Raw genomic sequence first — 15,606 nt, forward strand, 5'->3', positions numbered from 1 at the left:
ATACTTTCACGTGGTTCGAATAGTAGAAAAAAGCAAAAAATTTCTGAGAGTCGATTAGGGTGCGGAACCAAATAAACCAAGCTTCATGACTAAAACACGGTTACAAAACGCGGAGAAAGTTTTTTTTTGCTCTATTTAATTATCATACTCTATTCACTTAATGTCTCAAATTGATCTCAAATTCATCAAATCGAATTGTTTTCCGGTTACATTATAGTTAGAAAAACAGAAATCTTGGACCGCTTGTTTTTCTCGATACTTGGAAAAATGTTCAGATTTTTTTTATTGGATACCGCTTCATGACTTGATGAACTTCAACATAATATGGTAATAATGAACTTCAACAAACAAAATATAGTAGTTATCAGTAGGCTTTCTACGGCGTGGCATATGAGACTCTTTATTATCTACGGAAAAAAATAGCACTCGAGAACTACAGCTCCGTCTTACTGTGAACAATTGCAAAAAGGGAGGATTCTAAAAATGTTCACGTAATATGTAAGACGTCATCATTGTGTGGAAATCATTAAAAAACAGAAATTTGACGGAAAAATCAGCAGTTTTAGCTTAATCAACTTCGTTGCAGATTCGTTGGCCGAAAAGATATTGCCAATAATTTGGCATTACCTATATATAAAAATCATTTCTTAGTTATCAGTAGGATGTTACCTTGAGTTCGAGATGAGTGTTTGCAGAAACTCCAGTTGACAATAATCCAGAACTTGCACGTCTCCGAAGATGACCTTGAAATTGAATGAAGTTACTGGTGAGAATGTTTCATCGAATGTTCCGATTGTGGAGATGATGTGATTGTCGAGTGAACAGAAATGAGGGGGCCCTTCAAGTTCCATTTCCAGGAGTGGCCTGTTGCCTGTCAAATTATTTGAACTTTGTTTGAACTACCTTCAAAACAATTCACATTTCATCTTTCGTGTTCTGACTAAGTAATCCTTCAACTATAACACACTGGGACGGTAAAAAAAGGTTCGCCACTCATCTGCCTAATTGGAAAACGGCTTTAAAATAGTCTCACTTTTTTGAGAGTCGATGAAGGAAGTTCAGACTCTTATATAGGTCGTGATCTTTTTTTGTGTTTGTTTTTTTTTTCAGGAAAAATCTCAAACTTTGTTCAGGCTCATATTTACTTTTTCGTGGTGCGACTTTCGATTTCTTTTCAAATTCAGTTCATTTCTTCATTAAAAGAGGGCATTACAGGAGTCCCTTCTTTATTAAGGGACGGCAAACTCCACTATCGAAAAGTAAAGTGTAAAGGTCACGAAAAACCTGATCGACTTCTAGTTTCGACAATTGATTGAACTTAATTATCGGATTTCTCAGCAAAGCACAAATTCACCTAAATATCCAGTTTTCTCAAATTGGGTTTATTTTATCAAAAAAGGGACAATCATATTTTTTCTAGAAATTCAATGAGCTTTAGGACCATCTAATAAAAAACTTAATAATTTTTTTCTTTTTCTCGCGTTGATTCACTCTTTGCCAACTGTCGGTCCGTTGGCTATGGTTAGATGATAGAAGTTGTCGCTACTATGTATTTCGAAATTGAATTAAATTTTTTTTCCATCAGTCAAATTTTTTTATTGGTTTTGAATTTTTTAAATTAAATTATGGTGATCAAAACATTCTGTGTTAAATACACAGCAACCGGCTATCCTTGTTTTGAATGAGATTTGAAACTAAGGTTCAGTAACTATACCTGTGATTATGCAATGCAGGAATGACTGTTTATAACCTCTGTTGTCATCCCATGAACTGAAAAGATCCGAATAGTTGGCAAATATTTCATTGTAGAGCGATTTGTAAGTAGGAGGTCCGTCTGTTTTCAAGTCGAAAAACATATTGAGGGGTTTGATAGAAGTGAAGTTCCAAATGTATCCATCAGACAGAATTTTATTCCTCAGCGGGCTTAGATACTCTCCGACTAGTGTTATATTACTCGCTGTGTTATGACCTAAAACATGTAGTCTATTGTTTTTCACGATTTCAAACACTGCATCTAAGAGTTAGCATGACACTCAGGGGTGGATCTAGAATTTTCTAGAGGGGGGGGCGCATTTTCAAAAGTTTTTCGAAAATTTGTCGACCTTTTTTAATTGTCGACTTTTTTTTGACCGTCGAGCAAAATGATTTTTTGAGCACTCCCACAAAGTATAAATACCCTATTTTTTTGACTAAAATTGAACGCCGCAAGCTAATTTTTGAAGAAAAAAACAGGTCAAAAAAGCTGTTTTTGGACAATTTTTGGAAAATTTTGACCAAAAAAAATACATTTAGATGGCGCGCGCTCTCCTTCAAATTAGTATATATAAGCGCCAAAGGAGCCTTTAGAAAAAATTTAGCGTTGTTCGGCCGAGAATTGATTTCATAAAAGCCGAAGGGGGACCCTTTGGTTGGTGATAGGGTCAATTTCCTGATGGGAAGGGGGCGTCCGCCACACCCGCGCCCCCATCACCCCCCCCACCCTAAATCACTAAATCAGCCCCTGATTGCAATATTAAGGAAATTTTTGACAATATTTATGGTCACCTAGGCTAACTTTTGATAAAAATTTCTAAAATGTTGTTTTCATGAGAAGTTTCTGAATCGTTCAGAAACTGCTCAGAAAGTGCACATCTCGCAGAATCTTTATCAAGCAAAAATGCCCAATAAAAAGAAAAAATGTTTTCATTAGGAAGCCCTTTTCTTTCGGTTCTGACACGAGCTATAATGTCAGATGAGTTGATAACAAGCTGTTAGATCCCAGAAAAAATCTCCCATAATAATTTGGATTATTCCATATTTTCTTTAGAAAATTTAACTTTTGCTTTCTGTTTTTTTTGTGGTACCGTCCTGCTGCATGGGTGCCTAGTTATCGTTTATCTTTATTAATTGAAATTGTTAAATTTCAGAGTTTGATTGAATAGTCTGCAGTTCACGTACAGGCTATCTGTGGGTTAATACTTGGCTGATCCTAGTTTTGTATTGTTCCGAAAATTTGAAAAGTGCGGAGGAACTTTGTATTCGGGTGTTTTTTTCTCCTTTTTTGTCTTCCATGCAAAATCAGATACCAGAAACAATCATCTGAGAGAATTTAGTGATATATCAAATGTGGCAGCCTTTTCAGTCGCGCTTCAAACGACACTGCAAAATTTTCAAAAAGTTTTCTCAATATCGCGAAGAAATGGTTTCGAAGTACAGTTTTGATTTTTTCTTCAATTTCAAGCGAAAAAAGCGAGGGAGCAGGTTAACAACAGCTTATTTTTGCCTAATTAAAGTTCTGAAGATATCATTTTAAAAAATCAAAATTAGCTTTTGGAAAAATTAGCGCCATTTTGGGAACAAAAACTTTTTAAATAAATCAAAGGTTTTCTGCGAAAAATTAAAAAAAAATTTTTTTTTGATATATTCTTTGATTTTTTTTAGCCATTGCCTTTCGAAAATTTAGACAAATTGCCTATTTTCTTATGACTGTCAAATATTTCTAAAATATAGTTTCACGTCAGATCTTTTTATCACACCACGCAGAAAACACTACACTAATTTGAAGAAAATTTTTTTTTGTAGTTTTTAATGAGTATGGTCGGTACATTCTGTGCTACTTGCACAGTAACCGGCTATCCTTGTTGAGTTAAGATAATATTCGAAAATCAGTTGCCAGCGTATATTGAGTTTATACGTCACTCAGGCTCATGACTCGAGCCTTAATAATATATGTTATTTTATGTTTTTTCTAATGTTTTTTTGTTTCATACTTATCAGATCGTAAACATGAAGCAATTGAGACAAGTGGCAAATTTAGAAAAAAGGGAAGCTCGGAAACGCCTACCTTTGTGTCACACTAACTAGACCCTTCCACTGAAAAATCACAGTTATTTGAAAAACAAGTGCAATGTTAGTAAAAAAACAAAAGGGTAATGTTAGTAAAAAACCAGTGGCAAAAGACAACAAATGGTTTGCTTTATGCAAATTGACCTTGACATTAGATAAAACTAAAACAGTTTCATTAAACGGAGAGAGAAAGAAAACATACACAAGAAACAAAACGAGCAAAAGTACACGTTCAAATATTTGATTGCATCTTAAACGGCAAAAAATGGAAAATATTGACCACATTGTTTCTGTTGAATAGAGTTGGAATCGATTCTACGAACTTAAAAATCGACTGCGCAAGGCTCTACGCAAAATAAACAAGCCCCCTTTTTTTAAATCAAACTTGCATCAAACCTGTAATCACGGCTACCATAGTATCAACATTTGTATCATTATACTTATATCAGGAAAAAATGAAAAGTTAGAAACGAAAAACAGCTTCACCTAACAAAACTTTGAAGCTATTGAGCGTAACTATCAGCGGTGAAAGTGGAAACTGCTGCTAACTGTGGAAAAATATTCAACCCTCTGATTTTCATGCGCAACAATCTAAAAAGCTTCAAAAGAATTTATTGATCAACTCTAAAAAAAACTATACATTTTCAATTGTCCTACGAAAACAAAAAGTCTATTAAAATCCTAGCTTGGGCTTTGGGCTTGGGCTAAACTTTGAAGCCACAGCGCACAATAAAAAAAAACAAAAGCTAATTTTAAAGCAAAAATTTTCAAGCGAAAGTTGAAATTAAAACGAAGCAGCCATCATCAATATTTTTTTGTTAGTTTTCCATTATCTTTCCTCTGTTTTTGCAAGTTTCGCGCAAAATTTTGAAGAATGTCCATGAAAAAGCATAATTTAGCTATATAGATCCGATTTTTTAAAACGCAGAGCAGTTTCTGCTGTCTGGTATTTATCAATAAATCTGCCGTGTATTGCAAAGAACCGTTGATATGGGAAACAAAAACTGGAGACCCGGGCCGGCAATAAAAATAGTGGAACCTGATCTGATCTACATTTTATAATTGGATAAATTGGATACTTTACCACTGTAAAATATTTAATATTAACCAATCATAACCCATCTAACTAACAACCCACTTATTTGTAAGTGCTGAAATTACTTGTAATTTCAGCACCAGAGAGATTTGAATTTTACTTAGAAATTAGTTGCCTCTCCAAGAGAACTTCAGCAGCGGCAATAAACCAGTATACCTTAGATCTATTGAGCCTAGCAGAGACTAGTTAAACACCCTGAGACTAGTAAGTATAAGAGTAAGATTAGGATCGGTATTAGACTAAGAAGTTGCACGAATCTATCCGGCCGAAAATAAGATAGCGTGACGAGCAGACGGTGTACCCTATCCGAAATTACTCTATGAGTTGACCACATCGGTCCTAACTCATCTGGTGCGACCATAAGTCTCGAATAAGACCTCAATAGTTTAGAACTAACCAAATATATAGATTAGAAATTAGACAAAACATTTTCAAAAATGTTACACGATAATAATTTAATTGAAATGTCTCTACGACTCAATAGATCAGAGCCGATATTCTGAACAATAATAGAACTACCCGGAATTGGAAGAAGACCTCGAACAAGAGACGACATACGACAAAGTAGAAACTTACGATTTAGTTTTATGATTGTACGGCAAAAGCCAACACAAACTTTTGTATTCAGAATCTTATTAGCAATTAATTTAGATTTTCATTTGCAAACATAAAATTTTGAAGTCAATCTTCATGATCAATTCAGGCGCTAAACAAAACTATTAATGTACAATAACGATTGATAAAAAGATCTAAGATCGTTTTCTTAATTTCTGCAGTCTTATATAAAACATATTTGAAAAATATTTTTTGAAAATGAAAAGAAAAATTAGTAGCATGACAATAAATTGTTAGTAATCATAAATCATCTGTTGTCCCAGCTTCATCACCTAAACATAACAGCAATCATAAGCTCACTAATATCATTAAAGAACTAAATCTTTTTCTTAAATAAATTTAAACCATTTTAAACTTGAATTCACTTAATTTTAAAAATCAGATCATCAAGGCTTATCCTTGGATCTTAATTCATTTTCCATTTCACTAAATTTAAAACCTGATCATTAAGGCCTATCCTTGTATCAAAAAGAACAATTTTGTTCTCCCCCACCCACTTAGCAAGTGTCTAACGACCTCAAACGTCGATTCACTATCCAACCTTTCCAAAAGACCCAAGACTAATAGAAATTTTTCAATAAAACTAACCATTCAAATTAAGATAAACAGAGAAGAACTTCGGTTATTCATTCTTCACTTGAACCCTTCTCTTACCAGACCCAGGATAGATCTTAGACTTAGTAAGTTTAAAATAGTATCTAACGAACTACTTGCGTTCTAATTATACCTGAACCTTGTGGATCGATTTACTATTCTCCAACCCTTGAACACAACCACTACCTCTAAGTAAGATTAAGTAAGTTAACACCTTAGCTTAGACTAGCCACGAGAAAGTAAAAAATCATTCTTCGGAATCGATATACTTTTCTCTCCAACCCTGAACAAAAAGGCCTAGGCTAAGCTAACCGAAAAATCGTAAGGACTAACAGTCTAAGGAAATAGAAATAATTAACAACTTCTTGCAACCCTCATCCTAACCCTTATGTCATTCAAAAACTTGGGAAATAAACAAACAATCGTTTTACACAACTGTAAAATTGATAACAAAAAATGCGATCTTGTAATCACACCTCAAACACAAACAGTTGGATACATTAAAACAAAACGACAAACAATAAAAAGGAAAATTATAAACAAACAAAGACAAATCACACGAAAAAGATTTTCAAAAAAATAGAAACGCATTTTCTGAATCAGAAGCTAGCAGTTTAGACGAACTATACAAATTAAAAGAATCAATAAATAAAAATTGTCCCATCCATGTTCAATTATATTTTTCCGACTCAGAAACAACTTCAAATTCATCAAAAAGAGGAAAAAGAAGAATAAAAAAGCAATAAAAACACAAAACAGTACACCTGTATGATTGGAATCAACCAATTAGACACATCGACAGCTATATATTAACAGTCATCAAACAAAAAAATGAGCCACACTCAAAGTGACGATAGTCCAGATGACGAAGCAGTTTATCCCTTTCTTATAGATTCACCCCATGATAGAGGACAATACGATCTTTCCAAGAACCTTCTCTTAAATTTGTTTGAACCAGGAATCAGTCCAAGCAAAGCAGAATTCCCAGATGTAAAAATCAAAAGACAAATTATTGAACATTATTTGAAAGACATATGCAATCTAACACAACAATATGTAATATACACCATAGAATTGAGCAAAACAAATACAGCTCATCGCAAATATGTAATTCAAACAGGCGTAATTGAATTAGAATTTTCAAAAGTATTCCTAGAATATATCAAAAGCATACAATATCATAATTCACAAAGAGCAAACTCCATATTCACTAACGAAGTTTTTGCAATAATATATACTTATATATCTATATTAGAGAAAACAGAATTTCAAAGTATATCATCAACTGAAACATCCAGACATACAAAAGTACGAAATGAAATCGCATTATTTTCAACATTTCTACATATAATTAAAGAAAAATTCACTAAAGATGATGTTTCACAACACACTAAACATGACTTACAAAAAATTTTAGCATGGTTTATAATAGATTATTTCACACATAATTTAGACTTAATTTCACAAGCAAGAAAAATTTCAGACCTCAAAATACAAATGACGACACCGCCCTTTCAGAACAATCACACTACGTTTGGGACCCCGAATGGTCTCATCATGCATTTCTAAATATCCCACAAGCTATCTCAAGCCAAGCAATAAGTACAATATCTTATCACAGAGATTATGTAAAAGTAATACCATTAACCATTGATGCAACACCATTGAATTATAATACATTTCTACCTGATACGCGAAATAACAGTTTAAATTCGACCGTCATACATAATGAAAACCTTAATGGAACTAGAAATCTTACACAACAAAATATTCAAACACCATCAAACTTCATAAATGAAGAAATCGTCCAAACAACAACAACTACACAACAAAGCATTTCACCAATACACCCTAGTTTGACAACACCAAATATACAAATACGCTACAAACACTGGTAACATTACAATCGACCGTTAAGCCTTCGGTTGCTCCAAAATTTTCACATATGGATTATCAAACGTATCGACCAATGACAATACCGTCAAAAACACGAAAACCATTCACAGCAAACACCTTTGCAGAACACAATTATAATTAAACTCACAAACCAAGAACAAACCAACCTCCCCGAAAAACAAACAAAATTTAAATCACGTATGTTCCCATTATTGGAATCTCCCGAAAACATCGACCAATTCAGTAAATTTTCCAGATAATCCACAACCTACACAGGATTATAGTGAAAATTACCCATTCTTTCAACAAAATAAAATTTTAAACAAACCGTTTAATCAAATATTTCATATTACTGATATTAAGCACAATACCATTGGCATACCATTTATATCTAAATATATACCAACAATCAACATCTTAAATAGTAAAATACTAATCAAAGATAACTACACAAAAACAAAAAATACAGCCCTAACATTCTTCCAGAGATTAAACAAAGAACCACCATTCTTCTCAAAACTTTACCCAATTTACAATCAACAACGGTTACACCTGAAACCACTATCAGGAAAAATTTATAATTTCTCAATAAAACAAGTTCACCAGTATGATAAAAGTCAAAGTAAACAACAACTTTTTATGTCAGATTTCGAATTTAAACCTATTCACAAATTTTTCAAAATCACGATCTTATCATTCAAATGTTTGAAAAACACGAATTCCGACATCATTTCGTTACACGTGTATAACAATACACCATATCAAGTAACATTACCCTTAGGACTTTTAGGATATTGTGAAACAAATGCTACAATTTCACCCATAAATGAAGTAGCCCACCGCGTTAATAATATACTCCAATTATTAGATATTTGTCAATCCACAATTCTTGACGAAAAATTATCTATAAATAATATAACAAGTAATGAAAAAAGAAACACAGATTACTTTACAAAAACACCATGTTTTAAACCAACATTCAATATAACAAATTACACAAATGACCAACAAAAATTCCTAACAATGTTTAATTTTGATTATTCACAAATTACACAAACCGAATTTGATAAATTAACAAAGCAACTATTAAAATATTCAACAGTCTACGCAACATCAATATTTGACGTTGGAAAAATCAGTTCATCACTACATCTCCCGTTAAAACCTGACGAAGTTTTCAAACAACAAAGAGCCAGTAAAATACCAATTCATTTACACGACAAAGTAAATAGATTACTTGATATTTTAGAACAATACAAAGTTATCTCACCAGTAAAAAAAGAAGAACAACCAAAAGTTAACACTTTTATCAACCCTGTTATCATTCTAGCAAAAGGTGAATTATTAAAAATAGTTTTAGACGCTAGATATCTCAATTCACTAATTGACGAATCAAAAAGCAATTGGCCTATTGAACCAATACAAGTTATCTTAACAAAGATAAATCGAAAATACTTTACAACCGCAGATATGAATAGTGCATACAACCAAATGCCACTAGATGAACAATCTCGACGTTTAACCCAATTTGCCGTTGGAAATCAACAATATGAGTTTAATCGCTTATTCTATGGAATTTCCATAGGACCAGCAGCTTTTTCAGCTTTTATGAGTAAAATTTTTAGACCACTACTACTCAAGAAAAACGCAATAACCTATTTAGAAGATGTTTTTATGCAATCACAAACTATAGAAGAAATGTTTACAGTTTTAGAACAATATCATAAAGTACTTCAGAACAAAAATTTGAAGACCGCTCCCGATAAATCACACTTCTTTCTAACACGAGTTAAAATTTTAGGACATAATGTAGAACGAAAAACTATCACTCCATTAAAATCACGCATTGATGCTATTCAAAAACTTCAGCCACCAACAAACAAAAAGAAAATCCAAAAATTCCTTGGAATGTTAAATTTCTTAAGCAAATATGTTTATAAAATGCAATTATACTTAAGACTCTTCTATAATATCCTCAGACAACTAAATAACTTTGAATGATCCACTGAACATCAAACACGATTTAAAGAAATTAAAAAATTTTTAACTGAACAAATCTCAAATACAATTCCAGATCCAAATCAACCATTCTATGCAATGTGCGATGCTTCAATTTTTGGCATCGGCGCAGCATTGCTACAATCACATAGTGGTGCAAACAAAATGAACCTTATATCAGCAAATTCACAATTAATCTCTCAAGCAGAGCTACGACTCTCAACTCTAATGAGAGAATGTACAGCTATAATCTATACACTTACAGAATATAAATTTCTGATACTTGGATCAAAACACCCAACAGTTCTGTTCACAGATCATAAACCAATTATTTTTCTCTTTACACAAAAATCCAATCCTAATCATAGAGTTTATAGATTTCAACTAATTCTAATGAAATTTCCAAACTTACAAATAGTTTGGACAGCAGGAAAAAATCTTGCGTTACCAGATACATTAAGTCGAAATACGCCACCTGAATTACTTACACGAAAAACTACAGTTCAAATACCAAAAAATATTAAATTTTATCTCGCAAAAGATGAAACATCACTCCGACTAGAATACAAATATGCAGTAAAAACTGACATTGATCAATCACAGATAAATAACCTACAACATTTTCCACTTTACTTAGATTGCCAGAATAATCATTACGAAGTTGATTTACTAGGAACATCAACTTTCAAACCAATTCCATACTCACAATGGATAAAAAACAACACTCAACAAAACGAAAAAAAAACACCACTCGCCTAAAAAGACCTTTTTCCCTTAATTGAAAAAGAAATTTTAACTGATATAATACAATTATCAGGACCACAAACAAATGCACTATAAATCAAGTTTTTGACCTCCATGACCCACTTGATACAATTCACCTATCAAAAATTGAAATTGACAACATTTTTCTCCCTCCAACAGATAAAATTACACTTGAACTCTTAAAACAATATCAAAATCTCGATCCAGTAATTAGACAATTAAAATCATAGCACAAATACAAAACTAAGCCCGTAAAAGCAGATACCACAATTTTAGGAAATAAAACACTCCTCCGATATTTCCGAAAATTTAATAACACAGCAATTCATGAAAATACAGATCTTTTAGAATATCAAATAAATGATTCTAAAGTTCCCTGTCTTCCTTTAAGTATGATATTAATAGCTTTTAACATCTCACATACTCAAAAAACTAAAGGACACTCCGGATCAGAGAAAACATACTCAAACTTTACACAAAATTTTTATTTTCCAAATGCACCAAATTGGATAAAAGTATTATGCAATGATTGCATAGTATGTCAATTAAATAAACCATACCCAAATCAAAAACAAACAGCACAAAAACAATATTTTAAAGGACAAAGTTTATATTTTAACCATCGTATTTCATTCGATACAAAAGAACCAATTTCACCATCCTCTGAAGGAAACTTCTACATTATGGTAATTGTCGACGCATTTACACATTATGTAGCGCTCAACACAGTACCGCATTGTAACGCTTATTATGCCTACACGACACTTTATGAACACTTGATAGCTAGATTTGGATTACCCGAAATCTTAGTTACAGACAATGGTACAGAATTTATAAATAATGAAATCATCACATTATGCCACTTATATAACATCAAACATAAACCACGTACATCTCATGCACCTTGGACAAACGGTTTAGTCGAAGGTATGAACCGTTCACTACAAGAATATCTCAGATGTATTATAAATGGAAATGATACAAAATATACAGAATGGTCAGCAGATGTAAAATTATTTCCCTTAGCATATAATTCTCAAATCACGACAACTTTAAGAATGTCATCATACGAAATGGTTTTTAATCAAAAGCCACGTAAACCAATTATGTTAACAGCAAAGTCTCATAAAAATGCACAAGGTTATTGTCAACCAATCAAAGACTCAATTTGTTATAACCTACGTTTACACACACATGATGACGATCATTTTCATCACCCACAAATTCTTAAATTAGCCTCCGGCACACACACACCGAATGTATTTTAATTAGAGATAAAAAAACATAAAGAAATTTACCAAAAAGTAACAAAGAAATTGTTACAAAGGCAAAACGTTAACGAACAAATTAATTCACGCTTTACAGCAGCCACATATTTAAAAATTGGAACATTTGTCTTAATACCTAACTTTAATACACAAAAAGGAATTTCTAAAAAATTACAACCCCTTCGAAAAGGACCGTACCAGATAATAGCCAAACCCACTGACGTAACTTATAAACTTACCGATTCGAATCAAAAGGAAATTATTCAACATCGTAACAATCTATTGCCCTACTACCCAAAAGAGTAAGCGCTACGCGAATTAACTCAATTATATTCTTCCACAGGTTTAAAAGTTATTCGAAATCATATAGAAAAAGAAATAAATGAACAACAAAACGTTCATCATGAAAAACAAAATTGAAAACAAACCACAACTCAAAAAAATATTTAAACGCCAAACAATATTAAAACGCCAAAAATACCCCAAAAAGAAAAAAAAAATAGGAAAATGATAGAAAAAATTCTACCACAAAAACAAGTAGAGAAATCAAAACATAGAGAATCATCACGACCTAGAAAACAACCACGTAAAAACTACAAAACATTCATCCCATAATCTAAAATATTAAATAAAGTTGAATTTCAAAAACAACTTTTATTTTAAAATTAACAATCTTTGCACCTCTGAATTATTTTAAACTTTCATTTTTCAAAATAATATGCTGACAAACACACAACAATTCTAGTTCTGATTCTGCCAATAGGATTTTTAATAAATCCGTCACCTTCTATATCTCTAACTCCAACCTATTAGACGAAAGATATTAAACTCCAGGCATATCTATAACTATAACTTTACAACCTCCAGGTCAAAAATAAGCAAACCGCTCAAACTTGACAATTAAAATAAATACCACAATAATATCATAACCCTCGCCTATCTAGTAACGCAAAGATCAACAATATTTTCCCAACTCAGACCTCAAAAACCCTCCAACCAAAAATGGTAAATTAGCCTAAAGTAAAAAACGACCATATTCAATTGGCCTAAAGTGCAAAAATCTCAAAAAAAAACCCAGATCACCCAACAAATAAAAATAAAGCAAAGAAGACCTCCCGAACACCATAAAATTAACCCCCAACAACTTTTCACAAAACTCAACCCACTTGTCAAAAAACAATAAAAAACTCGACCACACTTGAACCTCGCCTCAAAGAACAAAAAATATTTGGCAAAGGAATCATTTCTTAAATGCTCTTCTCTTGATCAGTTAGTCTCTTTAAAAATACAATTTTCAAAATTTTCATAAATTTTTTCATACTACTCAAACTTTTATTCATATTTCTATTTGATATTTTTGAAGCTTTTATAATCATTTTAATAATTTTTTGCAACATTTTTTAAATTTTCTACTCCCTATTTGAAATATATCTCCAACTTTCCCAAATCATTGACCATATTCACAGGTCACAGGTACAATAATCCAAAGTATATTTAAATGATGCGAACAATTTTCAGTAGAACTGATATTTTTTACTATTTGTAATTTTCATAACATATTTATCATCAATAAAATTGACAATGTGCAAATGTATAAAAAAGGCAATAATCACATTCGCTTTAGCAACAATCCTTTTTAGTTCTTTTCCTTGAAGAATACTACAATAAACATAAATTTTTCCACTAGAAAAAATCAATCAGAATACTTTCAAAAATTGCTAACCAACAATCACAAAATCAGTCTTCACCGACATCATCCCAAGAAAACCCGACATTACCTACAACTATCCAAAACTCCCAAACATCCACACAAATTTCTTTCCATATAACCCATACACTTTTGAAGAACGACACGCCCGCTTATCCGAACCATTAGAACCAGTTAAGCGACAGGCACCCCTAATTGAACCAACATATAACTTGTGCCCAACATTACCACAAGAATTAAGTAGAGTAAGAAATATTAGTCGAAACCAAAACACAATCAAAATAAATAGACACATTATACATCCACGACGAAACAGAAGTTTTCAAACCCCCAGAGTTCATTTTGATATACCCCAATCACCAACACCAACCACTTCAGAAAACCTAAATAGTACATTACAAGAAACTCCCCCACTCCTTTCACAGCGTAGCACCTCAAGTATACCCTCAGATTACTTAGGTTTGACACCAACATCTGAACAAATACGTGAAAATCCCTTTAACCCCCCAACTCAAAACGACTACCATATTGGACAACGCACTCATATACACAAGGTGAACCAAACTTAGTAAACGACCCGATAGACCTTTCTACAGATACATTAACATCATCATCACTACCAGAAACACTGTCACTACCGTCAACACCATCATTAAGTCAGATTTCACCGACGCTTTTCCTTTTAAATTTCCCAAACAACCTCGACGCTAGATATCGAGAACAATCATCAACAAATATCCCTTTACGATTAGATTAGAATACATTCGTAGCACCACCACAATTATTTTGACAACATCAAGATAGTAACCTACTCCACAGTTGGGCACTCAATAGACTACAATATAGAAAAGATATCCACGAAGATATTCGTGAACATAATATTCAAATACTCCAACAAAATAGTCTCCAATTAAAATTCGAAATCACGATCAAACTTAATATTATTGCTCAACATCCTTACCCATTAAATCCACCAACTATAACAGCTCAATCGCTACCACCACCATTTATAACAACTGAAGTAATATATAAGTACGATAGATATACCAAAAACACAATTGGTTACATCACTTTTTGTAACCCATACTCAGGATTATCATACACATGTATAATCTAAAAAAATTAACATTTCAACACATCTTTTTTCTAATATCTTCCGACCAGAACACAAATCCTTCTCCTCGCACAGGACCCCAGGATTTATTAGTAACACACTACGATTGTGAAGAAAACGAACAAAAAACACTACACAAATATGCAATAAATCAAGTATCACAATGCGAAACAGAACCACAAGCTATAGAAACTACAAATGTAATAGCAACATTGTACTCAAAAGCCCGAGCAACAACAGTCACAGGATACAAGTTCACAGCAACATTTTCCGAAACGAAAGTACATTGTTCACAAGTTTCAAACAGAAATAAAATCCGACTTGATCACGAATCATTCTTTCAAAGTAATATAGAACGACTTCTACATCTCAATCCCGATGATTGTAAAAACGAACTACTCAGACTAAACATCACAAAAAATAAAAACACAGACAGAAAAATAGTAAATTTTCAAGTCTTTGCTGATTCTGTACATCAAGCAGAACTTGAAAGATATCAAGGACATATAAGACTAGACAAAAAATACCCATACAACGGCACACACGGAAGATTAACTTACGACATACACGATGAACACTGGATATCAAACATTGGAATAAATGACCCCTCAAACTGCAAAGCGGACACAAAAAATAAGGGATATCAAGAAATAATGTTTTTCGATTGGAAAATACAACTCGAAAAAATACAACTCACACGAGATTTATCAGACAACACAATGATATA

The 15,606-nt window shown here is 32.5% G+C and overlaps 1 protein-coding gene across 1 annotated transcript in view; it reads right to left on the reverse strand.

Annotated features, from left to right (window-relative positions):
- Window positions 1-15,606, reverse strand: part of LOC134857274 (uncharacterized) — a 33,522-nt gene that overhangs the window by 3,381 nt on the left and 14,535 nt on the right. Inside the window, exons 3-4 of the mRNA XM_063873656.1 lie at window positions 1,715-1,969; window positions 670-871 (exon numbers count right to left, since the gene is read on the reverse strand). Of these exons, the coding sequence (XP_063729726.1) occupies window positions 670-871; window positions 1,715-1,856 (344 nt within the window). The 5' untranslated portion in view covers window positions 1,857-1,969. The remainder of the gene's footprint in view (window positions 1-669; window positions 872-1,714; window positions 1,970-15,606) is intronic.

The sequence above is a fragment of the Symsagittifera roscoffensis genome, chromosome 1 (assembly GCF_963678635.1).
Source record: "Symsagittifera roscoffensis chromosome 1, txSymRosc1.1, whole genome shotgun sequence".
Lineage (NCBI taxonomy): Eukaryota > Metazoa > Xenacoelomorpha > Acoela > Convolutidae > Symsagittifera > Symsagittifera roscoffensis.